The sequence below is a fragment of the Callospermophilus lateralis genome, chromosome 2 (genome assembly GCF_048772815.1).
Source record: "Callospermophilus lateralis isolate mCalLat2 chromosome 2, mCalLat2.hap1, whole genome shotgun sequence".
Classification (NCBI taxonomy): domain Eukaryota; kingdom Metazoa; phylum Chordata; class Mammalia; order Rodentia; family Sciuridae; genus Callospermophilus; species Callospermophilus lateralis.
In genome coordinates, this window is record NC_135306.1 from 7,545,651 (window position 1) to 7,571,563 (window position 25,913).

General features: G+C 55.5%; 4 protein-coding genes across 5 annotated transcripts; 2 read left to right on the top strand and 2 right to left on the bottom strand.

Moving 5' to 3' along the window:
* On the top strand, positions 1-3,986 carry Tor2a (torsin family 2 member A). 2 transcript variants are annotated; one of them, XM_076845428.1, is made up of 5 exons: positions 1-195; positions 757-1,022; positions 1,906-2,081; positions 2,737-2,864; positions 3,125-3,986. In XM_076845428.1, exons 1-5 carry the CDS (start codon positions 45-47, stop codon positions 3,367-3,369), a joined length of 966 nt encoding a protein of 321 aa, XP_076701543.1. In that variant the 5' UTR covers positions 1-44; the 3' UTR covers positions 3,370-3,986. The 2 variants fall into 2 exon arrangements, with proteins under 2 accessions (XP_076701543.1, XP_076701544.1); XM_076845429.1 differs by having other exon boundaries at positions 2,737-2,868; positions 3,125-3,316.
* Positions 3,955-17,317, bottom strand: Ttc16 (tetratricopeptide repeat domain 16). The gene is made up of 15 exons (XM_076844982.1): positions 17,194-17,317; positions 16,794-16,975; positions 15,987-16,159; positions 15,619-15,709; positions 15,274-15,417; positions 14,075-14,175; positions 13,856-13,985; positions 11,383-11,597; positions 10,581-10,825; positions 10,156-10,297; positions 7,974-8,139; positions 7,310-7,452; positions 6,982-7,153; positions 5,594-5,678; positions 3,955-4,709 (listed from the first exon to the last, which is right to left on the bottom strand). The coding sequence occupies exons 1-15, from the start codon at positions 17,315-17,317 to the stop codon at positions 3,955-3,957; spliced, it is 2,868 nt and encodes a 955-aa protein (XP_076701097.1).
* Ptrh1 (peptidyl-tRNA hydrolase 1 homolog) lies at positions 17,302-21,840 on the top strand. The gene is made up of 5 exons (XM_076843103.1): positions 17,302-17,411; positions 17,754-17,973; positions 18,190-18,289; positions 18,465-18,510; positions 18,611-21,840. The coding sequence occupies exons 1-5, from the start codon at positions 17,316-17,318 to the stop codon at positions 18,791-18,793; spliced, it is 645 nt and encodes a 214-aa protein (XP_076699218.1). The 5' UTR covers positions 17,302-17,315; the 3' UTR covers positions 18,794-21,840.
* Positions 18,978-25,221, bottom strand: Cfap157 (cilia and flagella associated protein 157). Its single transcript, XM_076844983.1, has 9 exons — positions 25,052-25,221; positions 22,908-23,179; positions 22,123-22,276; positions 21,442-21,709; positions 21,051-21,181; positions 20,671-20,821; positions 19,927-20,093; positions 19,363-19,549; positions 18,978-19,064 (listed from the first exon to the last, which is right to left on the bottom strand). Exons 1-9 carry the CDS (start codon positions 25,219-25,221, stop codon positions 18,978-18,980), a joined length of 1,587 nt encoding a protein of 528 aa, XP_076701098.1.
* Positions 25,222-25,913: the final 692 nt, after the last annotated feature.

Here is a 25,913-nt window from a genome sequence, read left to right on the forward strand (position 1 = left end):
GTCGAGTGGTTGGCAGCCCCTGACTGAGCTTGGGCCGCTCCCGGATGGCTGCCGCCACGCGCGGCTGCCCACCCTTGGGCTCGCTCCTCCAGCTGCTAGGGCTGCTCTCAGCCGCGACTGCTTCCTGGGACCTAGCTTCGCTGCGCTGCAACCTAGGCTCCTTCTGCGAATGCGACTTCCGGCCCGATTTGCCCGGTGAGGGGACAGGGAGCCCGAAGCGAGGAGCGGGTGGATAGGGAGCTTGCCTCAGGGCCGGGCATCCGTGAACCCGAGGCGGGAACCCGCAGACCTGCGGACGGCCAGGGCCGAAGTGGGGCCGGCTCCGAGGGGACTTGAGCGCCTGTGGCACGGACCTGAAGCGAGGGTTATTGGTGCTCGTTAGAGTCCCAGAGGGTTTGCGAGGATGAAGAGAGCGAGCCTGTTGCCAGGAAGGCCCCTGCGGGGACATATTAGGCCCTCTTGGAGTGGACTTGCAGTCCAGGGAGAAGCCTGTATTGGGGATTGGCAGGGGCTTGGGCATAATGGGTTGGCAGCTCCCGCTCATTTAGGGCTGGCGCAATCTGGAGAACCGCCTGGTGGGGGCGCTGCCGAGATAAGCCAGGCTGATAGGTGGCCGGTGCAGACAGCCGCAAGAGCCCTATTCCCTGTCCACACTTGGGACAAGTATGCCAAACACAGGGTTCCCTAGACCAAGTCCCAGACATGATTTCCACCCTGAAATTCTACCTTGGTTCTGACACTGTCCTGTGACCCTAGGTCTGGAGTGTGACCTGGCCCAGCACTTGGCCGGGCAGCATCTGGCCAAGGCATTGGTGGTGAAGTCCCTGAAGGCCTTTGTGCACGATCCCAGCCCCACCAAACCGCTGGTTCTCTCCCTGCATGGCTGGACAGGCACTGGCAAATCCTATGTCAGCTCCCTCTTGGCTCACTACCTCTTCCAGGGTGGCCTTCGCAGCCCGCACGTGCACCACTTTTCCCCCATCATCCACTTCCCGCACCCCAGCAACATCGATCGCTACAAGGTAGGCTGAATGTGTCTTGGACCACCATTGGCCTGCACATGGGGTGACAGACCCTGAGGAGTGAGTCCTAGCCCAGTAAGTGGAGTCACTTGTCCCAGGTCACACAGTCAGCTGGATCTTCAGCCCTCAGAACCCATCCTGAACAGAGCGTGAGACTGTGCCATTCTGTCTGGCAGGGAGTTCTTTTATTGGCTGGGAAACAGTAATGGTACCTACCAGCCAGTTGCTGTGAAGGGGACAGCATTATACAATTGCAGGTATCACTTATTGAACACCTGTGTTTGCCAGACAGTCTGCTTTATCGTATCCCTGTAAAGCACTGAGCCCCAATTTGTGGCTCAGAGGAAGCACTAGGTAAACACTGGCTCTGACCACTGTTGTTGATTGCAAGGCACCTTCCAAGTCCATCTCTCTCGGCTGCCAACACTTTGGGAGCAAAGTTCAGGTTCAGGGAGTGGGAAGGAGCTTCTCCTGGTATAGAAAAGAGTAGATGTGGGCTGGGCTGGAGCTTAGTGGCAGAGTGCTTGCCTAGCATGAGTGAGGCACTGGGTTCGATCCTCAGCACCACATAAAAATAAACAAAATAAAGGCATTCTGTCCATTTACAACTACAAAATAATTTTTAAAAAAAGGAGTAGATGTCATGGAAGGAGCCCTCAACAGGGAGGTAGGGGCTTGGGTTGGGTCCCTGTCCTACTGACATGCTGTGTGACCTTAGGCAAGTCTCTGCCCCTCTCTGGGCTCTCTTTTTACCATCAGTCTTAAGAATGGTTTTGTGCTCTTTGGGAGACCGTATCTCCCGGGGAGGGGTTTTGTTCTTTGTTTGGGAAGAAGTTTGGGGTTGAAGCTCTCTGGCTCCCTGGAACTCCTCTTTTCCCCGTAGAAGGATCTTAAGAACTGGGTCCAGGGGAACTTGACTGCCTGCGGCCGCTCTCTCTTCCTCTTCGATGAGATGGACAAGTTGCCCCCAGGCCTGATGGAGGTCCTACGGCCTTTCCTGGGCCCCTCCTGGGTTGTATATGGAACCAACTATCGAAAAGCTATCTTCATCTTCATCAGGTAGGGCTGGTTTTGTAATGGGAACAGCAGGAGGACACTTGTCCCATGTCCAGCTGTCTGCTCTTGGCCTGTGCTCCCAGGGGGACACGGTTTCTAGGGTCCAGTCAGGCTGCCCCTCACTCTTGCTGGTGACATATCATCTAAGGTGGCTGACGACCCCTTTGACATTCCCAAAGCTATTCCAGCTTCTGTCTTTGTATCCTCATCCCTTCTTTGAGGAGACCCTGCTATGTCCACTTGTCCCTCGTTTTTGGACAGGAGGACAAATGGGACTGGAGTTTTCATCCTCTAATTCTCGCTCAGGTCCTGGCCATTAACTCAGGCAAAACTGTGTTACTTTCCTGAGACCCCACCTCCTCTCTGAGCAGTCCCCATGTCCCCATGTCCCCATGTCGGTGGCCCCTTGGCCTACCGGAGGCTGCAGAAGGGGAGTCAGTTAAGGACATAGAGTTCTGTAAACTAATTTGCACGGCACACACGCGCGCGCACGGCACACACGCGCGCGCACGGCATGACCGCGCTGGAGAGGAGAGCTGGGGAGAGCAGTGTCTCCATCGGCTGACCCCTGGTCCTGTTAGGTGGCACCAGGGGAGTGAGGGCCCACTCCGGCCCTGGTTCCTGGCTGAGCCTCTGCCTGGGTCCCCCATGATTTTAGCAACACTGGTGGTGAACAGATCAACCAGGTGGCCTTGGAGGCATGGCGCAGCCGCAGGGACCGAGAGGAGATCAGCCTGCAGGAGCTGGAGCCAGCTGTCTCCCGAGCCGTGCTGGACAACCCACATCGTGAGTTACTCGGGCCCTGCCCCGTATGGCTTCACCCGCAGCCACAGTGGGCTGACTGCCAGGGAGGGCCGGGTTCCCTGAGGTCTCAAGTTCTGCCACTGACCCAGCAGAGGCTTCAGCACTCCCAGGTCTGCGACCTGAATGGGTCACAACCCCTGGGAGCCTGCGTCTGGAAGGGGGCTAAAAGGAGAGGGCCCAGCACACCCCTCCTCTGCCTGGGGGCTGGCTTCCCTCTTATGTAGAACGTGTCCTTCCTGCAGATGGTTTCTGGCACTCGGGCATCGTGGAGGAGCGCCTGCTGGACGCCGTGGTGCCCTTCCTCCCGCTTCAGCGGCACCACGTGCGGCACTGTGTGCTCAATGAGCTGGCTCAGCTGGGCCTGGAGCCCCGGGACGAGGTGGTGCAGGCCGTGTTGGACAGCACGACCTACTTCCCCGAGGACGAGCAGCTCTTCTCCTCCAATGGCTGCAAAACAGTGGCCTCTCGAATCGCCTTCTTCCTCTGACCCCAGAATGGCATCCTTGCCTGGCCAGCCATGCAGGAAAGGCCGGAGGGACCCTTGTCCAGAGATTGCTGGAGAGTGGGCCCCAGAGCACGCAGTCAAGATGAAGAGGGGTATTGGCCAGGCCAAGGATAGACGCCGGGAAAGGCCTGGCTTCAGAACTGGTTAGAGGCGTCCTGGCCTCTGCTCACTGTCACCCTGGAACCTCACTGAGCCCTGACTTTCTCCTGCAGCCTGAGCCTTCTTAATGTGAATGTAACTCAGGGATCAAGGTTCATGGCTGTCATCCTTTCTGGGTCTGTTACGCACACCCTTGGCCCTGGAACTGTACCTCACCTCACTCTACAGTCTGTGACCCCAGTATCACAGCTCAGGCTGGGACTTAACAGTTTTCATGAGTTGAGGGACTCAAGATGCCACCTGGGCCTGGATTTACAAGTTTTTAATTTTTTAAAAGAAGAGAACAAGTATAATAAACGTAGCCATGGACTAGAGGAACGCTGCTCGAGGTTGCTTTTGCTTTGGAAGGACTCAGCCTTGGGTACCTGTGGGGCAGAATCGTCCCTGCTCCAGCGAGAAGCAAGGGTTTCACTGAGCTTCCTCGGGGAGCAGCACAATGACCGTGACCTCAGCAGCTTTGGTCTCACTGGGGCCCTGGCTGGGGCCCTGGCTGGGGCCCTGGCTGGAGCTGGGGGTAGAACTGGCCTTGCTGGGCCTTGTGCTCGATGCCATGGTACTGTAAGTCTTGCTGGAGCTGGAGCCCGTGCTCTGAGTTGCGCTCAGGGCAGCCTCTGTCTTACTAGGTATCCCGCTCTGGTCCTGGGTGACCATGGTTTTGCTGACATCCTGGGAAACCTGGATCTTGCTGGAATTTCGGATCAGTCCCCAGCTCTGGTCCTGGGGGACATCATCCCTGCCTGTTCTCCTGCTCTGGTCTCGGGCAGCCTTGGTCCTTCTGAGTCTCTGCCTTGGGCTCCGGGTACCCTTGGTCTTGGGCCTCTGCTTTGGGCCCTGGGTGGCCTCTGTCCTGCCAGCCTTCTGGCTCTGTTCTGGGGTAGCTGCTGTCTTTCTGGAGAAGCATCTTTGACTTTGGGCAGCTGGGGTCTTGTTGGAGCTCTGGATCTGGTCCTGGGTGGCCTCAGCCTTGCTGGGCCTCTGCCTTCTCTCTGGGGAAGCTTGGGTCTTCCTGTGGTCAGGGCTCAGGTGGTCCTCAATGACCTCAGTGTCTGAGGATGGGGTCTTCTGCGGTGAGGAGACAGAGGGTGTGGCAGTGGTGGTGGGGCTGCTCCTGTAGCCCTCGCAGATGGTGGACATGGTGGAGTCTGAGGTGGACTTGACCCTGTCTGGGAAGGGAGTGCCACGAGTATCCATCAGGCCTGCCTTACCCTCCCTGGACAGCTCGAGGAAAAAGTGGCTTCCAGGCGACCCCTACCAGAACCCCAGTGGCTGTGTACATCCAAAGCCGCTGTTTTGCCCACTCACACCAGCCTGGCCTCCTCACAACCTAGCTCTGAGGCGGGCCAGGCTGTAACATGAGCCACTTGAGCCCCTGCCCATCCCTGGACCCCTCCACTCCAGCAGGGCCCTCGCCTGCTCGCTCCTCCCAGCGCCCAACGCTGTGCTCCCTTTAGCTGCTTGAGGTCTCGGCCTCTAAGGGCCGCCTGTGCTCAGGCCTGCTCGACTCCCTTCTGGCTGTGTCCACCTGTTGACTTGGGCTCACTGCTCAGGGAAAGGACTGTGCCCTTCATCCCTGTTATTGCTGCCAGGCATAGGCCGGGGCCAGGGCGCCCCGTGAGGTTTGAGGATTGCCCCAAGAGACAGGAAGGAGACAGCACTGCCATTCTCCCGCCGAGGGGCTCTGCAGCAGCCTTCTGAGATTTTCCCTTTTGTCCCTTCCAGGCTGGTGCCCAGCAGAATTGCGGGTTGAAGCCCCTTAGACACGAACAGGGTTCAGTCCCAGGCCGAGGGGGAAAGAGAAAAGGACAGGCCTAGAGGGGACGAGGCAGGAGTAGCAGCAACAATGGAGAGACCAGTGTCCCTGCTCTGTGCTGGACACTGTCCCACTGAGTCCTCTCATGCCCTCCATGAGGTTGGGACTTCTACTCCCACTGTGGAGTCCCCTGCCCAAGGTCAACAGCAGAGCCCAGGTTCACATCCCTTCTCACCCTGACCTTTAACCTCACTGCTGTTTTGCTCTCCTGGGCCGAGCAGGAGCCCAGGGACTTACAGCGGAAGATGGAACCTGAGGAGGTCTGTTCGAGGTAGCCTTCTGACAGGGATGTCACCTTGTGAGAGGCAAGCTCCTGGGTGTCCTATGGCAGAAAAACAGGCTGGGCAGCTTCAGATTGGGAAGCCCTTGGGCCAGCAGCCACCTCTCTGGAAGGCCAGCAGGCCCTGGGGATTGTTCTCCCAAGCTTAGAGCTCCTCGCAGACACCAAGACAGGGTGGGAACACAGGCTGAGACTGCAGGAAGGGGAGTGGCCATCCAGGAAAGGAGGCCTGCGAGGGACTGCTGGCCTCCATTTTCTCTGCAAACCGAATACGTTAGTTTCAAGTGGGAGACAGGCCTCTGTAACTGTAAAGTGCTGTGTGCTGGGGCGCAGCAGTGACGGCCGAGGAGCTGTTCATGCTCTAGGCACGTCTTGACCACCTGGCACATCCAGAGGAGGACAGGTCCTCTGCTATGACCATCTCACAGACCAAGGCTCCTAGCATCCAAGTAACCTGCCCAGCCACTCAGCTGAGGAGGAGAGAAGCTGGGTTTGACTCCAGCCCTGCTGGACACCTCCCTCAGACCCTTGGCTGCTGGCCGCCTCTACCTGAGTTCACGCCCGCAGGTGGTGAGGATGGCGGAGCAGGTGTCCATTCCATAGGCCCTGGGCTCTGAGCTCTACCAGATTCAGCTCAGCTTCTTCCTGAGGAGGGGAGCCCACAGTGACCTGGGAGGGGTTCTGCAGACAAGAGCTTTGTATTCTGCCTTTGTTCTAATGTAAACTAGAAAAAGGGAGTACCAGCAGGGCCAGGGGTTGCCTTTGGACATAAACTTGATGTCTGTCGGCAGTTGACTAGAGGAAGAAGTTTTGGGGTGATCACAGGCACAGGCTGGCTCTTGTCCAGCGACTGGCGAAGGAGCTGGAGAGGGAGGCCGGCTATTTGTCCACTTACACAAAGAAAAGGGGAGACTCCCTATGGTGTTAAGAATCAGGGCAACCCGGGGGGTTGTGCTGAGTTGCAAGGGGGCTTAGGATATGGCACAAAGTGGCACTGGGGAATGTGTTCTATGTTGAGCTAGGAAATGGTGTCATATAGTGTATTTAGTTGTGAAAATTTATCCAACTGTTCACCTATGATTTTCACACTTCTCTGTTTACATTGCATTCAACAAAATGTTTTCAGAAACAATTTAAAAATAGGAAAAGTCTGGCACAAGTGGTCAGGGCACCCACAGGACCTGTCGGGTGTGTGCAGGCCAGGTGTGTGAGACCTATCTCTGAGGCTGGCCTCTTTACCAGCCTCCCTGCAGGGATAGTCCTTGCTGGTGCCAATCCCATCTCAGAGAAGCCAGCCTCAGCCCCAGACCCCAGGGCCCCAGGCCCTGGTGAAGGGCCTGCTCACCTCTTTTGCTTCCTCCTCCTCCTTGGCAGATGGGGCCTCTGCTGGCTCTACCTGCAGTGCCTGGGGGGTGGGCTCCGGCTCTTTGGAGCTCTCAAACAAAGGCTGGTCCCACTTCCACGAGAGCAGCAGGGCCTTGGCCTTCTCGCGTTCCAGTTCCCGCTCCCTCAGCATCCTGCCAAGCCATGCCCCAGGGTCTGGGTCAGCCTCTCAGACTCCACCTGCCATCCCCAAAGACTAGTGTGGAGACCCTAGGAGGTGGCGGGGCAGAGGAACCTGAGCCCCAGTCGGTCCCCAGTCTCAGCTCCTGGCCCCTGCCCTGGAAGCTTACCCCACAACGCCCTCCAGGTTGCTGGCCCGAGGGCCACTCTTCCCCATCTGCATCAGCTGCAGCCTGGCCAGTTGGGCCACCTGGCTTTGAAGCACTTCCTCCACTGACATGCCCGGGAAGAGGCTGGTAATCAATGGGAGAAGCTGCAGGAAAGGGGTGACCAGAGCCAGGTGTGGGCCAGGGCAGGTGGCAGAAGGCCAATGCTGCCCTGCCTTGCAAAGTCCTACCTGACCCTTCTCAGGGCTAAAGTGGGGTTTCACGAATTGTTTCTAAAGGGCAGGACCCTTTTACTCAGAAGGACAGGAGACCGTGAGGAAGGGGCCACTCCCAGGGAGCCCTGATGGTGAGCCAGCTGGGGCTTCCGGAGCGAAACAGAGGTGGTCTGACCTCTGAGCTGCAGGACTGGGGCAAGGGAGCCTTCTCTGAGCCTTGGGGTCTGCATCTGTAGATGGGGGTGGTGGTAACTCTCTGGCTTGGAGGGAGGCAGAAGCCTGGAGGGAGTGGCAGGGTCGGTGTGGTCAGAACACAGCCACTCTTAGGAGTGCTCCAGCGTTACCTGCTCATGGCCAGCGTGCAGGTTTCATTCAGGGACAGGAGGACCTTCAGGGCAACCAGGGTGCTGACTCCGGAGCCCACCCACCCTCCTCACCCAACAAGAGCCCACCTTTGGTTGCTTGGGATTCAGGAGCAGGGCAGTGGCAACATCCTGACGGGCCCCAAAGATGTCCTGCAGGAGCTGTCGACTCTTGGCCCTGTACACATAGTACTGGGCCTTACAGGGGTTGTGCTGAATGGCTGCTGAGAAGTGGTTCTCTGCCTTCTGGAACTGCCTGCAGGATGCAGTGGGCCCCGAACTACCATGAGCATCACCTTCTGAGGGGAGATGGTGGCTCCTGGGCCCCACTGAGGAGTTGGGGAAATCTAGGGGCTCTGATCCCCCACTGTGCCCTCTCTTCCTCCTGCCAGCCACACCTCTGGTGGGCCCAACACTTAGATGTGGGTATGAAACTCCAGGGTAAATGAATATTTTTATGATCTTGGCATAGGAAGGAACTTCCTCAGACTATCATAAACCCAGCAGCTGAAAATTTAAAAAAATTAATTTGACTATGATTAAATAATTCCATATTACTGAGTAGGCAAAAGTGCCACAACAAAAAGCAGTATATAAAGTCTGTGGCATAGCTCAGTGATAGAGTGTCTGCCTGGCATGTTCTACAACCCGGTCTCATCAATACCCAGACCCTGGGGGGGGGGGGGAAGCAATCTATAGAACAAATTATTTTTCCAGACAGCAGGCAATAAGCTGATTCTCTTAGCCTCCAAAGAACTGTAATAGTAAAAAAATTTGCTAAATAAGCAATTTAAACATTTTTTTTAGTTGTAGATGGACACAATACCTTTATTTTGTTTATTTTTATGTGGTGCTGAGGATTGAATCCAGGGCCTCACACGTGCAAGGCAAGTGCTCTACCGCTGAACCCCAGCCCTAGCCCCTTAAATAAGCAATGTAATAGCAAAATGGATAAAAGCTTTTGACAAGCTATAATGGCCGAGAAAGAGAGACTGGCCTGCAATAGTAAATAAAGTATTTAAACATGCAAAGTAAATAATCTTTTAGAGAGTTTTTCGTTCTTTTCTTTCTTTTTCTTTTTTGCCTAGGATTAGCAGAATTGAAGAATAATTTTAATACCCTATGCCAGGGAGGTGAGGGGAAATCAAGGTACTCTTTTCCTGAGGGAAGTTTTTGTTGGTTCACTGTTTTTGGAGAACAATATCATATCTATCAAAACTTTAAAGATGGGCTGGGGCTGTAGCTCAGTGGTAGAATGCTTGCCTAGCATGTGTAAGGCACCAGGTTCAATCCTCAGCACCACATATAAATAAATAAGCAAATAAATGTAGGTATTGTGTCCATCTACAGCTAAAAAGATATACATTAAAAAAACAAAGAAAAACCAAAAAACAACTGTGGGTGCATGCCTGTAATCCCAGCAGCTTAGAAGGCTGAGGCAGGAAGATCGCGAGTTCAAAGCCAGCTTCAGCAACAGTGAGGCACTAAGCAATTCAGTGAGAACCTGTCTCTAAATAAAATACAAAATAGGGCTGGGGATGTGGCTCAATGGTCGAGTGCCCCTGAGTTCAATCCCTGGTACGCCCCAGAAAACAAAACAAAAACAAAAAACAACTTTAAATGTTTACATTCTTTACCCAACAACTTAATTTCCAGTAAACCAGGCTACAGCTTTTACTAGCATGAGAACCTATGTCCTGCTTATTCACTGCAGGACTATTTCTAATTAAGACCTGAAACAGCCTGAGTGCATGTCAGCAGGGGTTTTTCTGAAGCCGGCTATCCACCTCCACACAGAAGGTACTATGCAGACAATGGAAGAGAAGGAAGTGACACCACAGAAAGTCAAAGGACAGACAGTGTGGGCTGGGGACAAGGCTCCTGGAAGAGCGCTGGCCTACACAGCGGCCCTGGGTGACCCCCAGCACTACAAAAAAGAAAAAGAAAAAAACAAAGCGGTTTCACATGTTTCCATTTCAGAAAATCCACTAACTGTTAGCATATGCCTGGGAAAAAGTCCGGAAGGGTCGTTATCCACCTTAGCAGGGAGCAGAGCTGGAGGGAGGTGGGGATCATAACTCACATTTCAAGTGATATGTTACTATTTAAATTTTCCATGAAAGTGTCATTATGACAATAATCAGGAAGAAAATAAAAGTATTTCTCGCCGGGACTTGAAAACTAAAATTGACATTTAGGAGAGAAGCAATCCTAGCAGGTGGCTTCCTGCAGGCTGGCCCGCACGCCCGCCCCCCTTGGACCCGACTGGCACCTTCTCTTCTCTTCGCAGAAGCCCATCTTCTCCTGCAGCATGCCCATGCGCATGTTGGCGCCCTCGTCCTGAGGGCTCAGGGCCAGCGCCTGCTTGTAGTCTGCCTCTGCGAAGGCCAGGTTGCCCAGCTGGAAGAAGCAATCTAGAGTCCGAGGGTGGGAGCTGAGTGAGCCCCGCCCCCAACTGCTCCGACCCCTCCCCAGGAAGGCAAAACCGGTGGCTGACACCACAGAAGCTCTCAGTCTTCTTTGCACCCGGACGTCTTCTCCCACCTGCCTGATCTGAGAACTGGAGGAGACAGTTGTCTAGGGCGACATTTCTCAAAGTGTGTCCCCAGGACACTGGGACTACCAAATGCTTCCTTCTTCCTTCTGTCCCCCCACCCCCACACCAACCCACCTTAGGGATGGCGCGGGGCCACTCACCGCCGCGATTGATGTAGAGGCCCTTCTCCTGCTGCTCCTCACGGAGGGCCTTGTTGAGCAGCAGCACACCCTCCTGGTAGGCGCCCTGCTTGTAGCAGTGCACTGCGAAGTCGTTGTAGGTCAGCAGCAGCTGGCGCTGTGCCTGCTGCACCATTTTATCCTGGTCGTCAGACAGCATGTCCAGTGCCTTCAGCAAGTCCTCCACGGCCCTGTCAAACTCCTGGAGCCTGCGGTATATGGTGCCTCTGAGGGGAGGGTGTGGCAGTGGCAGGAAGGGCCATGAGGGACAATAAACCCCCCTGACCAGCATGTGGTCTGGCAAACCACTGCCCTCCCTGGGCCTGCTGACCCATGACCTGTGAAGGTGGTGGGACCCTAGCTCAGGTTCTAGGTTTGTCCCGTGGATCTGCCCCCGATTGCTACTCTGATGACCTGCCCATCACTGGTAATGTTATATTTCTCAAAAATAGCTTCTCTTTCTTTCAGGAGGCCAGGTGTCTACCTGCCTCTGTACGAAGGTGACACGTTTTACACCAATCTTCAGGTGAGGAAACCCAGGCTCGAATGCAGAGGTTAACTGGCCCTGAATCATGTGTGTCCCTGAGCAGGGTGACCCTCCCAGTGGGAACCAATCAGCAGGCCTGGGGCTGGAGGATTCCAGGGTAACTGGGAAGGTGCTGTCTGATCCTCCAGGGGCAGTGACCCCAGCAGGAAGCAGGGAAAACTGTCAGAGGGCCAATGGGGAAACTGAGACCATGTAGCAGGTCTACGGGAGGCAGGCCTAGGACCCCTCCCCCAGTACCGGAAGAGGAAGAGGCTGGGGTCCAGAGGGTTGTTCTCGATGGCGGAGTTGATGCGCTGCAGCGCGTGCCGCAGCAGGCCCTGCACTGCCAGGATGCCGGCGTCCTGGCGGGCCTGCTGGGCCTGGTCCACCATCATCTGAAGCAGCAGCTTGGCCTGCAGGTTCTTGGGATCCAGCAGCAAGGCGCTGCGAAGGTCCCGATAACAGAGCCTGGGCTGCCAGGGGTGGGGTGGCATCAGGGGCACTGGGTGGCTAAGTGGAGCCCTTTCCTGCCCAGTGGAAGGGAGGGGGAGGACAAACCTCCAGGTGACAAACTGGTATTGTATCATCCCTCCCTGGTGTCCCCCATGTTACTGTTTCATTTGGGAAAAGCTCCTCCCAGGCCTCATCCTTACTGACCCCTCTCGAGGTGTGACCCTATGTGAGGCAGGTCAGCCTTTGTTGTCTCCTGTGAGCCCCCTCTGAGACGGAGGGGAGTGTGTGTCCTCCTGACACGACTACCTTGTCCTCCTTATCCTCCCCTGCACTCCCTCACAGGCTCCCTGACCTTTAAGCCCACGAAACCTCTGACCAAGAACAGATTCAGGTCTGGGTATGAGTGGAAAACACCCCGAGGCAAATACCTTCTACTGGGTGTGCAGATTAGTCAGTCAGTCAATAAACAATTCTAGCAGGCAGCCGAGGCTGGGTAGCTGTCTGGGTGGCGAACAGGGCAAGAGTGTGGGTAGCAAGTATGAGTGGGGATGGGCGAACGACTGAAGCCAGGACCTGGGCTTTGAGCAGGCAGACCTGGGCCCAGGACAGCACCGCTGACTGGCTTTGTGACCCTGGGAAGTCACCCCCGGGCTGCTTCTTCACCTACCTTCCTCAAAGGTGACTGCAGCCTTCAGGATAAACATGGGTAATGCTTAGAACAGGCCTATGAGCAGGCCCAGGCCACAGGAGGGACTGAACCCACAACAGCCAACATTTGGCAATAATGGCTAGTCTCACACCTTTGGAGGAGACTCCCCCTGAGTCACCTGTGGGACATTGGAGAAGTCACCTGATGCCTCACCACATTCCTTCCAACACTCCCTCCAGAATTGCAGGCTCAGTCATCAGCCACCCAGGACACTTCCACCCTCCTGCCGCTGCCACCTGTCCTTCCTTGCCTTGTTTTCATCACCCAGGCAAAGCAGAACCTGGAAACTTCTAGAGCCCGCCCTTACCCTGAGACTGCCCCAGTGATGCCCCGTCCTCTTTCTTTCTTTCTTTCCTTCTTTCCTTCCTTCCTTCCTTCTTTCTTTCTTTTCTTTTCTCTTTTCTTTCTTTCTTTTTTTTTTTTTTGATGCTGGGATTTCACATACTAAGCAAGTGCTCTGCCACTGAGCTGCACCCCGAGACCTATTTTACTTTGAGACAGGGTCCCAAAAAGTTGCCGAGGTTGGTCTCAAAATTAGGATCCTCCTGTTTTAGCCTCCAGAGCTGCTGGGATTACAGGTGTGCACCACCTAACTGGATCTAGTGGTGGCTTCCGAAGCACTGTGGGACCTGCCTTGACCCCACTCCCACAGCCCTGCCTGCTCCTCTTGTGGTGCCCAGCCTCTCCCAGGTTCCTGCCTGCCCCCCAGGGCCATCTCTTCTAACCTAACACTCCCAGCAGCAGCAAGAGGGTCTTGCTCAAGTCCACTGCCCGGGAGTACCCCTTTGAGGCTCCTGCTGCTCTCAGGAAGACCTGGAGACCCCAGTGCCCTCTCATACCTGTAGTGCCCTCCTTCCTGTCCAGCACACCTCTCTACCCGCTTCTGAGACCCTATTTCCCTGGCCTTTCTCTGTACTCAGTCCCCATCCAGCCCAGTCTGTGGGGTGCTGGGAGGAAGAGTGCTTAGTACATGTTCAGTGAGGCAAAGGGAAGAAGGAATGGAAAGGGGAGGAGCAGGGGCAGGAAGAAGGAAGAAGCAGTGCTGCCTTGTTTCTGACAGCCGAGGGGCCTGCAGCAGGGCGCTCTCACCCTCCTGGTCAAATCATTCCTGTGGGGCTGGGTTGTGGCTCAATGGCAGAGCGCTCACCTAGCATGCACAAGGCACTGGGTTTGCCCTCAGCACCACATAAATGTAAAATAAAGATATCGTGTCCACCTAAAACTAAAATAAATTATTAAATAAATAAATCCTATGTGATTGTCTGCTCAGGGATGTCCCCCCTGGGCTGGGAGCTCCAGAAGGTCAGCAACGATATGGGTCTCTCACCTTGTGGTCACCACAGAACCTGACACTGTCCTGGCACAGAGCCAGGGCTGAGTGATGATGGAGAACTTTCCAACTAGGCAGCTAAGTGGGCAGCACTGGTCAGGCCCTCTGCCAGGGAGGGCAATGCCGCAGTGCACTGTGGGGAAGGACCTGTGACCTGGCCGACAGCCTAGCCTCCTTCTGTAACGTTGGGGCACGCTGCGGGTTGAAAGCGGGGCACTTGCCCTGCCCGCGTGCTCTACCTTCTGGAAGAAGTTGTAAAGTCTGGCCCGGAGGATGTAGATGTCGGCATTGGTGGTGCCCTGCTTCACCTCCTTGGTGATGAGTGAGAGGCAGTCTTGATGCCGTTTGAGGGCCATGAGGCAGGCTATGCTGAGGGTGGAGGGCAAGAGGTGCTTGCTGTCTCAGGGGGAGGGCACAAGGGGCTGCTGGGAGGGAGGCAGGACACAGCTGGCACTCACCATCGGTAGCGGAAGCAGGGTTTGTCGGGCTGGAGCGTAGAGCCTTGAGAGAAGATGTTCAGGGCGTCCAGGTAATCGCATTGCTCATATAAGCACTGGCCCTGGGGACAGGGGTCAGTCAATGCTGCTTGCAATTCTGACCCAGCAGCACCCACCAGTTGGCAGGAGCAAAATTGGGGAAAAAGGGGAGAAACAAGAGATAAGACAAAGCTTTTTAGATCTGGAAGACTTCAAGAGACAGACAGACACACAGAGATGCAGAGTTGGGGACAGAGCAAGAAACAGTGATTACTACACAGCTGGTGAGAGGCAGGAGCTCAGAGACAAGGATCAGAGAAACCAGGGGTGGAGGAGAACAGCTGAGCGAAAGGAATCTTTGGGGAGCCCTGGGCTAAGAACCAAAACTCGTCATCTCACTGGCACTAGTGAGTGTCCCCCTTTTGGATGAAGGAAAAGAAGTACAGAGAAATAAAGTGACTTTTCTTGAGGTCACAAAGGAAGCATCTATGAACAACACAGGCACCCAACAGACAGATTGAACACAAAGTTTGGGCGCCTCAAATGCTTTTTTTAAGAACTGTAATTTGGGGCCTTTCAAAAGACAGCAAAATTGTCAAAATGGGAAAAAAAACAACAACAGGATTTTGTTGGTGTTTTATAGTTTACTATTGACTTTGTTTTGAATTTTGAGTTGCAAATGAAGTCCCTACCATCTTTCAGTGCTTAGAGCCTTCCACCCTAGATCTGTGCTAAAACTACAACAGCCACCAGCTGTATGTGGCTGTATAAATTAAATTTATCTGTTAACGTTTTTTGCAATGTGGGGGCTGGAATCCAGTGCCTTATGCATGCTAAGCAAGTGATCTACCATTAAGCTACACCCCAGCCCAAATAAAATTTAAAATTCAGTTTCTCCGTCACAGTCGCCATATTTCAAGAGCTTAATGTTTCTAGGTGGCTGGTGGCTGCCATATTGGATGGTGCAGAGCAGACTGTTGTCATCATTTCAGGAAGTTCGCTGAACGATGCTGCAAAGCCCCCACGCCTGGCAGCAAGCTGCCTTGGAAGGTGAGAGAAACAATGGTGGCGACACAGACACAGGGACAAGGAATCCCCAAGGAGACAGAACTGGTTGCAGGAGCAATGAAAGCCCCTCACAGGCAGAGGGAGCGAGGCAGCCGGGCTGTGAGGTGGAGCACCTGAATGTAGAGCACAAAAGCAAGCCGCTCCAGGTACTTGGGGTTCTCTGGCTGGAAGGAATATGCCCTTCGAAGGTTCTGGGCTGCCGAGGAGAAGTCACACAGCTGGATGAAGGCCTCAGCCCTCCAGGCATAGAAGTCCACCTGAAGGTGAAGAGGTCCAGGCTGGGTTCCAGCCCCAACATCTGCCCCTAAGGGTAGGGAGTGGACTCTGCCTCCCTCAGGCATGACACCCAGTTACCAGCAGGTACTTGGTGGTCTTGAAAGAAGGGACCTAGCAGGGGTGACAGTGAAGGGGAAGTGTGTGCCTGAGGTTGCTGGTACCCACGGAGGCCCTCCTCTCACCACATGGGGATCCAGGTGAAGGGCACGGGAGAAGTATAGCACAGCCATCTCCCAGTCCTCTTGCTCCAGGCACTGATGGGCTCGCTGGTAGCTGCAGTGGCAGGGGAGTATAGATATGGGGCTGACCCTGACTTTGGAGCAGCCCCGGGCATATGGCTGGGTGGAAGGAGAGTCAGGTGGAGAGGCAGGAGGGGTAGATGGTGCTAGGGAGGGCACTCTGGCATTTCTGGAGCCATCAGCCTTTTATTCACTGAAGTAGAAGGGCCTCATTACAGAGTGGAGTTCACTGAGGCTCAGAGAGAGACACTAACAGGCATATTAATGGTTGGGGGTGTGGGGCAGGAACCGGAGACAAAATAGTCACTCACTACTCTCTGACTTTGAGAGGCACCGTTAACTTTATGACCTTTGGTTTTATATCATCCAAATCCAGGAACACTTGGCTGGTCCCAAAGATGCGCTTCAGGGTTCCCTTTGAAACTGGAATAACCCGTGGCTTTGGGATGTCCTCTGAGGGGACCTGGTCAATTGCCAGAGCATCCTAGAACCAAGGGACAGCAGGCTGGAGCAGGCCTCCGAGAGGACCCCCACTTACCAGGTAGAGGAGAGTGGAAAGAGGGCTAGTGGTCCCCTGACCCTTAGGGATGTTCCTGCCTCTGTCCCTCTCCTATGGCAATGTGTGGGATCTGGGTCCTCCTGCCCACACCTCCTTCCCAGCTCTTACCTCCTGCTCTCAGTACTCACAGCTCTAATGTCCCCAGCTCTGATCCTGCCCCAAGTCCCAGGCCATAGGGGTCCTCAGCTCCTTGGATGTTCTATGGGACCCTCAGGGTCAACAGGTCACGCTGAACACCTGACTTCTGTGCTAGGCTTTCCCACCTGGGCTAGGGCCACTTTCTCCACCAGCCACCCAAGCCGGAGACCCATGACCCAACAGCTCTCAAGCCCTGTCTGTTCCACTGCCTCAAAATCGGTCAGATGGCTCCTCTTCTTTCGTCCCACGGTCTGGGCCAATGATGTCTTGGCCTGGGTCTTGGCCTGGACGCCAGCTCTGCCCACAAGTCCGGACCTCTCTGTTCTTAGCACAGAAGCCAGGGCCTCTGTGAGTTGCACTACTGGCCCTGCCCCGGCCGTACTTTAAGCCTCTCCTGGGAACTCAGCCCTGGTGTCCCTACCCTGACCTCTGCCTTGGCTTTAGCTTCTCCCCCAGCCCGCACCTCGCCAGCGTCTTCCATGAGGCCGCTTGAAGGAGGGCACCAACTCCCCTCGCAGCCGGGACCTCTGGCGTTGCTAGGCACCAGCTCCAGGACGCCCGCAGGCTCCGCCCCTTGGCCACGCCCCCGCGACCTGAGGGCTGCTAGAAAATTTAACCGGGGAGGCTGAGGCCGACGGCAAGGAAGAAAGTCGCCAGGCTTGTGCAGCGAGGCAGGGCCACAGCGAGGACATAACAAGGCTCCCGCCTCCCAAGCCGATGACTGAAGAGGGTTCCGAGGGTGCCACAAGAACCCCACAGGGCCACGCTGACGCAGAGCCGCGGAACGCGCGGGGGCGACCCGACGCGCCGCCGCCCCGCACTTCCGTCCCTTAGAGGCTGCAAGGCCCCGCCCGGACTGGACGCCCCAGCGCAGGGGGCGATGCGATTGGCCGCAGGCTGGCTGACGTCGCGGGGCGGGGCCCAGGCCCTGAATGGAGGCAGCATGTCGGCGTCCGGCCTTTCGCGCTGGGGGCTGTGGCGGGGGCGGGCCATGAGCCGGCGTGTCTTGGAGCCTCGGTCCCCCGGGAAGCGGTGGCTGGTGAGTGGGGTGTGAGCGGCGACGCAGAGGATCGGGGCCCTGGCTCTGGCTCTGCCATTGTCTCCCGAGTAAAGTTCCCCACAACTCTTTAAGTTTTCTTATCTAGAAAGTGGACCCTTTTCTCCACGGGCTCCAGCCTTTCAGGAGCTCGGTGCCTGCACCAAGATGCGCTGCCTGCCCGGCCTTCTGGAACCCCCAGGGGTTCCTGGGCCCTTTTTTGGTGCCTCGTCTTCATTCGGGCCCTGCTCTTCATTTCCATCCTCTGCTCTGGGTCCCAGGGGATGCTGTGCTGTCAGGGGTGGTGAGAGTTGCTGGCCTCAGTTTCCCTGGTGCTGCTCGCAGGTGGCTGGCCTGGGGAACCACGGACTGCCTGGTACGAGGCACAGTGTGGGCATGGCGGTGCTGGGGCAGCTGGCTCGACGGCTGGGAGTGGCAGAAAGCTGGGTGCGCGACCAGCGCTGCACTGCTGACCTCGCCCTGGCCCCCCTCGGGAATGCCCAGCTGGTCCTGCTCCGGCCGAGGCAGCTCATGAATGCCAATGGGCGCAGCGTGGCCCAGGCAGGTGAGTTGAGGTCCCCATGGATGGGCCGGCCCTGAGGACACAGGTTGTGGAAAGTACCTGTTGAGCTCCAATTGCTGCATGACTTGGGTACTTTGGGAGCCTCGGTTTCTTTCCCTTTGAAGTGGGGTTCTCTTTTGGCCCCTCCTTAAGAGAGCCTGCGTAACACACCCCTGTGCAGATAGGCAGTAAACAGGACCACTGTTTCCCTGTGCCCAGCTGAGCTGTTTGGGCTGACTGCGGAAGAGGTCTACTTGGTACATGATGAACTGGACAAGCCCCTGGGGAAACTGGCTCTGAAGTTGGGGGGCAGTGCCAGGTGAGGCCCCGAGATGCTCAGGGTTAGGGTAGGGATGCTGACCTCCCAGTTGGGGTGGAGAAGGGCTTCTGTCCCAGTCCCCAGGAATGAGTCACTGTGAACCCATCCTGGGCAGGGTGGGGTGAAAGGGTGCTGACCCAAGGAAGCACTAACTGCTGTCTCATATCCCTTGAAGGGGCCACAATGGAGTCCGTTCCTGCATGAGCTGCCTCAACTCCAGTGTGAGTCTGCCCTTCTGTCCTACACTGGGTGAGGGGTGGCCAGTGGGGTATACCCAACATACATCACTAAAGCTCTCTGGCCCACCTCTTCCCCCCACAGGCAATGCCAAGGCTACGGGTGGGCATTGGGCGCCCAACACACCCTAGTGCAGTAAAGGCCCACGTCCTGGGCTGCTTCTCCCCAGAGGAGCAGGAGTTGCTGCCCCCATTACTAGATCGTGCTGCTGACCTGCTCTTGGACCACATCCGTGCACGAAGCCAGGGTACCTCACCAGGCCCCTAACACCAATGGACACAGCTGCCTGCCTGATTGCTGCCCACAAACCAGCTATGCCACAGAACTGCCATGCCCACCTGTGATGTCCACTTTTTATATAACTCTTCTCTGGGCTGTCCCAGGCCACTTGCAGACTTAAGATGGGGACTGCGGCTGTCTGGAACAGTCCATTTCCAGGATAGGGGTTTGGTCATTTCTCCACGTGCCACTTGGGATGCAGGAAAACGTCAGGAAGACTAAACTTTTGGAGTTTTTTTAGAGAGCCAGAGGTGTGGGTCTGTAAGATTAAAGATGCTGGCTTGGAATTTGAGGCTTCCTCAGGCAGATCCCATCCATCCCTCTCCAATGGGGTGGGGACCACAGGAGTAGCAAGCAGCCCCCTTCCCAGGGTTGAATGTGCATGCCTTCACCCACTAAGGCCCTGCCACACCTTTCTTCAGCCCATTTTACATAAGGGGAGGCTGAGAGAGGTCCAGTCACATCCCTAAGGTCACATGGGTGCAGTCTGACAGAGCCACAATATACACCCAGGGCTGGCTGCCACCTTACTGTCCTTGGGGCTCTGTCACCCTCACCTCAGAGACACTGTGTGCCCGGGAGGGCTTCATGCGGGTGACGTATGAGAGCTGTCTGAGGTCCTGGGGGTTGGGTGGGATGTGGACCCGGCGAGGCACCAGTCCTAGATCTCCTGGCTGGTAGGGTCTGATGCCACGCAGCTGCTGCAGCAGAGATGCCGCCTTGGGTGGCTGGCTGCTGGGCTGCCTGTGGGAAGGGACTTGGGGTCATTACCTCCACTTCACAGGAGAAGACCTTTGGCTCCTTGGAGAACCAGGCCTCTGGGCCAGGCCAGCTGAGGATATCCTCCAGATGGGTCCTATGGCTGCCTCTTTTTTATTTTGTTGTTGTTACTGGGAATTGAACCCAGGAGCATTACCCACTGAGCAACATCTCCAGCCCTTTTTATCTTTTATTTTGAGCCAGGATCTCTCTAAATTGCTTAGGCTTCACTAAGTTGCTGAGGCTGACCTCGAACTTGTGATCCTCCTGCCTCAGTCTCCTGGGTTGCTGGGATTACAGGAGTGTGTCACCATGCCTGGCAATGGCTGCTCCTTTTGAGATCACAAGGGCTACCTGCTCACCTTTCCTTGGATGGGCCACTGTTCTGGGGCTCCTGGATAGGACACGCAGCTGTCTGGGGTCTCAGGACCATGGCAGAGCTGAGCAGGGCCAGCAGTTGCTTCAGCATCTCCTTGTGCTGGAGCTGGAATACCACGTCAAAGTAGCCATCCTTTTCCTCTGATTGCACCTGCCAGAGGTGGGGGCGGGGTCAGGCCCACTGTGGTTCCAAGTCCTGCCTTCCTCTGGGGATACTTCAAATCCAGTTCCTATTTTCTCATTGTCCCCTCACAGAAATGGGATACCCATTCTCCAATTGGGAACACTGAGGTCTGAGGTTTCCCAGAACCTCAAAGAAGGAATTCAGTTCTTGTGAGATCTCAAAGGGATTTTGTGTGTGTGTGTGTGTGTGTGTGTGCGCGCACTGAGGATTTAACATAGGGTTGCTTTATCATTGAGCTACATCCCCAGCCCTTTTTATTTTGAGACACAGTCTCACTAAGTTGCTGAGGGTCTCTCTAAATTGCTGAGGCTGGCTTCGAACTTGTGATCCTCCTGCCTCAGCCTCCCACATTGCTGGGATTACAGGTGTGTGCCAACACTCAAAGGAATTTTTGAAATCTATAGAATCAGAAAAGAACAGACTGGCCAGGAGTCTCTCAGGGAAAACAGGCCTCTCAGCTTGGCCCCAGCCTGGCCTCTTCCAGGTGGCCATACTCTGAAAACTGTCCTTCCACTCCTTCTTGCTGCCTCCTACTTTCTTGTACCTGCAGAATGTCCTGTAGGAAAATGGTGGCCCGGACCAGGCTCATCTCCAAGGTTTCCCGAAACTTCTTCTCCTCAGTCAGCTCCTGCTGCAGCTGCTGTACCTCTGCTTGCTGCTGCCCCAGCTGCTGTATCAGCTGGTCTCTCTGGTCCCTGGTCCAGGGCGAGATGAGCCAGCAGCTTATCCCATTCCTGGGTTGTGACTGGCACCACCTGGGCCCTGCAATTTCTTTTTAGCCCATCCACACCCAGGCCTCAGCTGTCCGACAGACAAAACCTTGAGGCCCCTATAGAGAGGGGAAGTTGTGGGCCTGGCCACGTGGCTAAACCGGATGGGCCAATCCTGGTGCCCACCTGCTCCCAACCCTCCATGTAGGCCCACCTCAGGGTCTGGTTGTCCACCTGCAGCTGCAGGAAGCTCTGCTTCAGTTCGTGCAGCAGGAGACGCAGCTGCTTGGCCTCGGTGGTACCCTGCTGATGCTCACGGCACTTCTCGGTCAGCAGGAGGATGATCTGTAAGAGTGGGAAGGTGGCCTCTCCCAGACCCACCACAGGACTCCAGCTCACTCTGTACCCCCAGTTCTAGGCATGGCCAAGGCTTGCCCCCCTATACAGAGAGGCCAGCACCACTTCTGAACAGGAGCTGGGACCCCCCCGCCAAGGATGCCCTGTCTCCTTAATGTGCTGCTCTCCTTTATCACTTGTCTCCAGACTGGGCCCGCCCCTCCAGGCTGTGGGCACCCAAGGGCTTCATGTGCCAAATGCAGGCTCACCTTTTGGTGGCCTCTGCTGCTCCTGGCCATGGTCTTCTGTGTGTTCTCCATCATCTCCAGCTGCTTGTGCAGCTCGCACTGGCTGCCCTTGAGCTGCTCGTTCTCCTGCAGCAGCTGCATGCCTTGCTGGGACACCTTGGCCAGCTTCAGGGTCACAGTGCTGTTCTCCCTGATGGCCCGCTGTGTGGTCTCCCACATCTGGTTGGTGGCCACTTTGCGGAATTCAGTGGCCACCAGGTTCACGCGTTGGATGATCTCTTTCCTCAGCCTGGTTGATGTGGGAGTGGAGGGTCGGGTAGATGGATGCAGGCCTTGTGCTTCCCCTCCTCTGCAGGAGTCTCCAGAGCACCCAGGGCCATTAAACCCCTCTGGGCCTGGGCAGGAGGCTTTTCCCATCAACCCTCTGGGATTCTGGAATTTGAACCTTTGCAGTGTATTAATTATTACCTATTAAATAAATACAACTTGAATCACAAGAAGTGGTAAAAGGAAATCCAGGACTTCTCCAGTCCAGCCTGAGGACTAGATCTGGGATCTTACTTTCTCACCCCTTCATAAGTCCCAGCCAGAGTTCTGGGAAGCAGAGGCTGAGAGTCACTGGCCTAGTCCAGTCTGCCCAATTAGAAGCTGAGGCCTGAAGACTGGGATCTGTGGCCCCAGCGGGGTGCCCAGCCTACTCACCTGTCCTTGTCCAGCACCGACTTCTTTTCCAGGTTGTACACATGGTCCTTGTGTTCCATCTCCTGCCTCAGCAGCTGGTCCTCCAGTGACATGAACTTCTCCATGAGCTCCTCTTTCTGCAGCCGGAACTCCTCCAGGGCTGCCAGCTTCCCCACTGCCCACCAAGGACATGGGTCTATGAGGGGCTGCCTTGGACGACCTTGAGTGACGCCCCTCGGGGCTCCACCGTCCTGTCCGTGCCCCTCTGTCCTGCTTCAGCAGGGCGGCCCGCCGGCCCTGCACACTCCATGCCCAGTCTCACCCATCTCTGGGATGCCCCCCTCCCCCAGTGATCTTGTTCAGGTTCCAGAAAGGCTCCCTTGGTCCTGTCCTGTACTCCCTTCATGAGAGCAGTGGTGACGCAGCAGCTGAGTTGAGCACCTTTTCCAGGCCAGCACTCAAGCTGTCATTTGAACCTCATAACACCCCCTGCCAGCTGGGTGGTCTTGCAAGACCCTCCCCCTTTTTAGATGCTTCCTTATCTACAAACGGGAAGGGTGAGGATAGTACTTCCAGCTTCATAGGATTTATAGGGACCTTTGAGGGAGATACTGCGTGTAAAGTTGCACACATCTGCTGTTAACTCAAGGTAGCCATGTTATTCCCATTTCCCAGCTGAGAAAGCAGGGTCATAGAGAAGTGCTTGTCGCAGGCCACACATACTGTCAGTGGCAGAGCTGGGACCCAGCCGTATATTCCCTGCACCTGTGGTACGTGCCGCAGGCTCTAGCCAGTCCCCTCCTCACCAAGAATGATGTTCTCTGTGGTGAGCTGGTCCTTGGTTTCCTGGAACTCATGGCGCACCTGGGCCAGCTGGGCCTCAAAGGCGTCCTTCTCCATCTCCTTTGCGAGCTGCAGGCTCTGCAGCTGCTCATTGAGGTCTGTGATCTCATCCACGCGCTGGTTGAGCGTGCGCTTGAGGAAGGCCACAATCTCCTTCTTGTTATTAGCCAGTTGTTCAAACTCCTGGCGGAACAGCTTCTCCTGCGCAGCCAGCTCATCCCACTTCCGCTGGTACCTGGGGCCAGAGGAGGGCAGAGGTTCAGGGTCTGGCCAGGCAAGCCAGACCCCCAGGGCAGCTGGGTCCACTCTCCCAAGTACCCTCCAGGAAAGGGACCCTTGAAGTTCCTCATGATCTAAGTCCATCCCCATCTCCCACGGAGCCCCTGGCTGTCAGGCCTTGGCGTGTTGTATCGGGTACATCAATAGGATGTGAGCCCTAGAGGGCTGAGCCATTACTTTGCTCATGGCTGTGTGCTCAACATTTGTGCCTGGCACTTAGTAGGTGTGCATTTGTGGAGTAATACTGAGTCCTCCCAACAGCTTATAAGGACGTAGATGTTGTGACGATGACACCCAATGTACAGAGCTCAGAGGATGAGAAGCTCCTAGTTGGCAAAACCAAACTTGAACCCCAGTCTAACCTGAAAATTGAGGCTCTTGGGTACAATGCCTCCTGCTGTGTCAGCCAGCTCTGCAGCTCCTCAACACACCCACAGTTAAAAACCCATGCTCTACCAGCTGTCTACCTGTGTTCACCAAGTAAGCCCCAGTGTTGGTGGAGCCTTCTTGGCTCTGAGCCACATGGTCCTGTCTTTGGTGCCCTCCTGTAGGTTGGCTCTTGTCCCACTCGGTGGTCAAGATCTAATGACATGCCCTTCTCCTCCACTTGGCAGACCCTTGACCTCATCCACCTCTGTATTGTCAGAGACTGGAAAATAGTGAGCACCCAATAACTGTCTGATAAATGCATTTTCCTGATACATCCTGTTTGGTGTCTCAGCTCGAGGGAAGTTTGTAGCTGTTAAGACTTATTACTAGTTTCAAGTGGAATAATTGACCTTACTTTGGGAAGTTGTAACTTATCAAACCAGCATCCTTTGAATGGCTACTGCGGGAGGAGCGAGCAGATGGCTCCTTTGTGGAGTGAGGAAGCAGCCTGGTGTCTGGGAGTCAGACCAGGGCTGTCATCCTGGTGCCTTTTTCCTGGGGGGGCTTCCCTTCTCTGAGCCTCAGTCCCCCAGTGCATGCAGTAGGAGTGCAACAGGACCTCTCAGGTTGTGATGCCAGCACAGGGCCCTGCATGAGCTGTGATTATCTGCAGCATCACTCTAGGGAACAGCCACTGCCTACTTGTCTGTAAATGTCACCCTGAGGCTGGGGCTGGTGCCTCATAACCAGGAGGAAGCTCAATTTGAAATAAGAAAGGTGATGGGAAAATCAACCATCTCTGAATGCAGGGTTAGAGGATCCCTTCCCACCATCCTCAGCACACACAAAACTGGCCCTCAGATCCACTGTCACAGTTGTGGAGGGGACTCAATGCTCTTTGTTTACATTTGGGGCGACAGACTGACAGCAGGGAGAAACACTGGGATTTGGCAGCTGGGCAGAGGACCCCACTTCAGGAGATGGGAGGAAGGGGACTGGCCCACCCACCTGTCATTCCAGTTCAACCTGCTTGTTAAACTCCACCCCTTTACAAAGCGCAAGATCCCATGGGGCTGGAGAAAGGCAGGAGGGAATGGGCTGGTCTGGGGTGCAGCTCCAGTCAGCCTTGTTGTCCTGGGACTCTGGGAGCTGAGATGGGGTAGGGGAGGGGGGTCCATTTACCCTTTTTTTTTTTTTTTTTTTTTTTTTTTGCAGTACTGGGGGTTGAATCCCAGGCATAGCATGTTAGGCACATGCACTGCCATTGAGCTACCTCCTCTTCTCAAAATTCTCAAAATTCTGATGTTTCCCAATGTTGGCTATTAGGAATCAGGCCTGGGGGAGGTGGGGTCTGTACATGCCATGGAGTCCAGAACACAGGGCTAGGCCCCCTAGCCAAGTTTAGGGGGGCTTCTGACCCAGCAGCGCCAGCATCCCTGCCACCCACCCACCCACCCACCGGGCCAGCCTGTCCTCCAGGTCTCGGATCTGGTTAAGGTAGAACTCCCGCATCTCCTCTGCCAAGGGCCCTTCCACGATTTTGATGGTCACCGTGGTATCCTTCTTGCCCTTCTTCTTCTTGACATCAGAATCCTTGCCTCCAAAAATTGCCTTCTTTTTGGAAGCCATGGCTAAAGGCAACCTTGTTCAAAAGCTGAACTAAGAGGCCTAGTGGTTGCTAAGGAAGTTAGGCCCATACATAGCAACAGCCTGACTAAGTGAGGCTGGGCTTAAAGGGCCCCTGCCCTTTTTCTTGCTGGGTGCCTGTGTCCAGCCTCCCCTCCAAGGCAGACAGCATGACTGGGATCCTAGCCTGGGGTACCCCAGACAATGACAGATCAGGATGACAGGCTCTGGGGTACACTTTTGGGTTCTGGGAAGACCTTTCCTTCCCCCAGTTGGAAATAAGTGATGTGAGAAATTAGAGTGGTCAGGGCCCTGGACACCACCAGCCTACCCCTCTGAGTCAATCAGAAGATGGAGGACCAGAGGGGGTGGGACATCCTGTAGCTCCCCCCAGACAAGAAGGAGCTAGTCACCTGGCTCCCAGCCCAGACAGTGCCTCCCCCCACGTCCCTGAGAACTTCTTGTTGGTGCAGCGACACCACAGTCTTTCTATTGGCTTAACCGAGTGGAGAGAGCGATGCAGTCTGGTAAGAAAGGGCATTTCACATTGGAAGCTCCTTGCTGGAACCTTGGGACATCCATTTTTGGAGGCTGGTTTCATTTCTACAGTGCTTAATGGGGATGGTCCATTTGTCCAATGCTGACCCCAGACACACAGGCCCATTTTATAGCTTTGGCCTGGGTGGCTGCAGCTG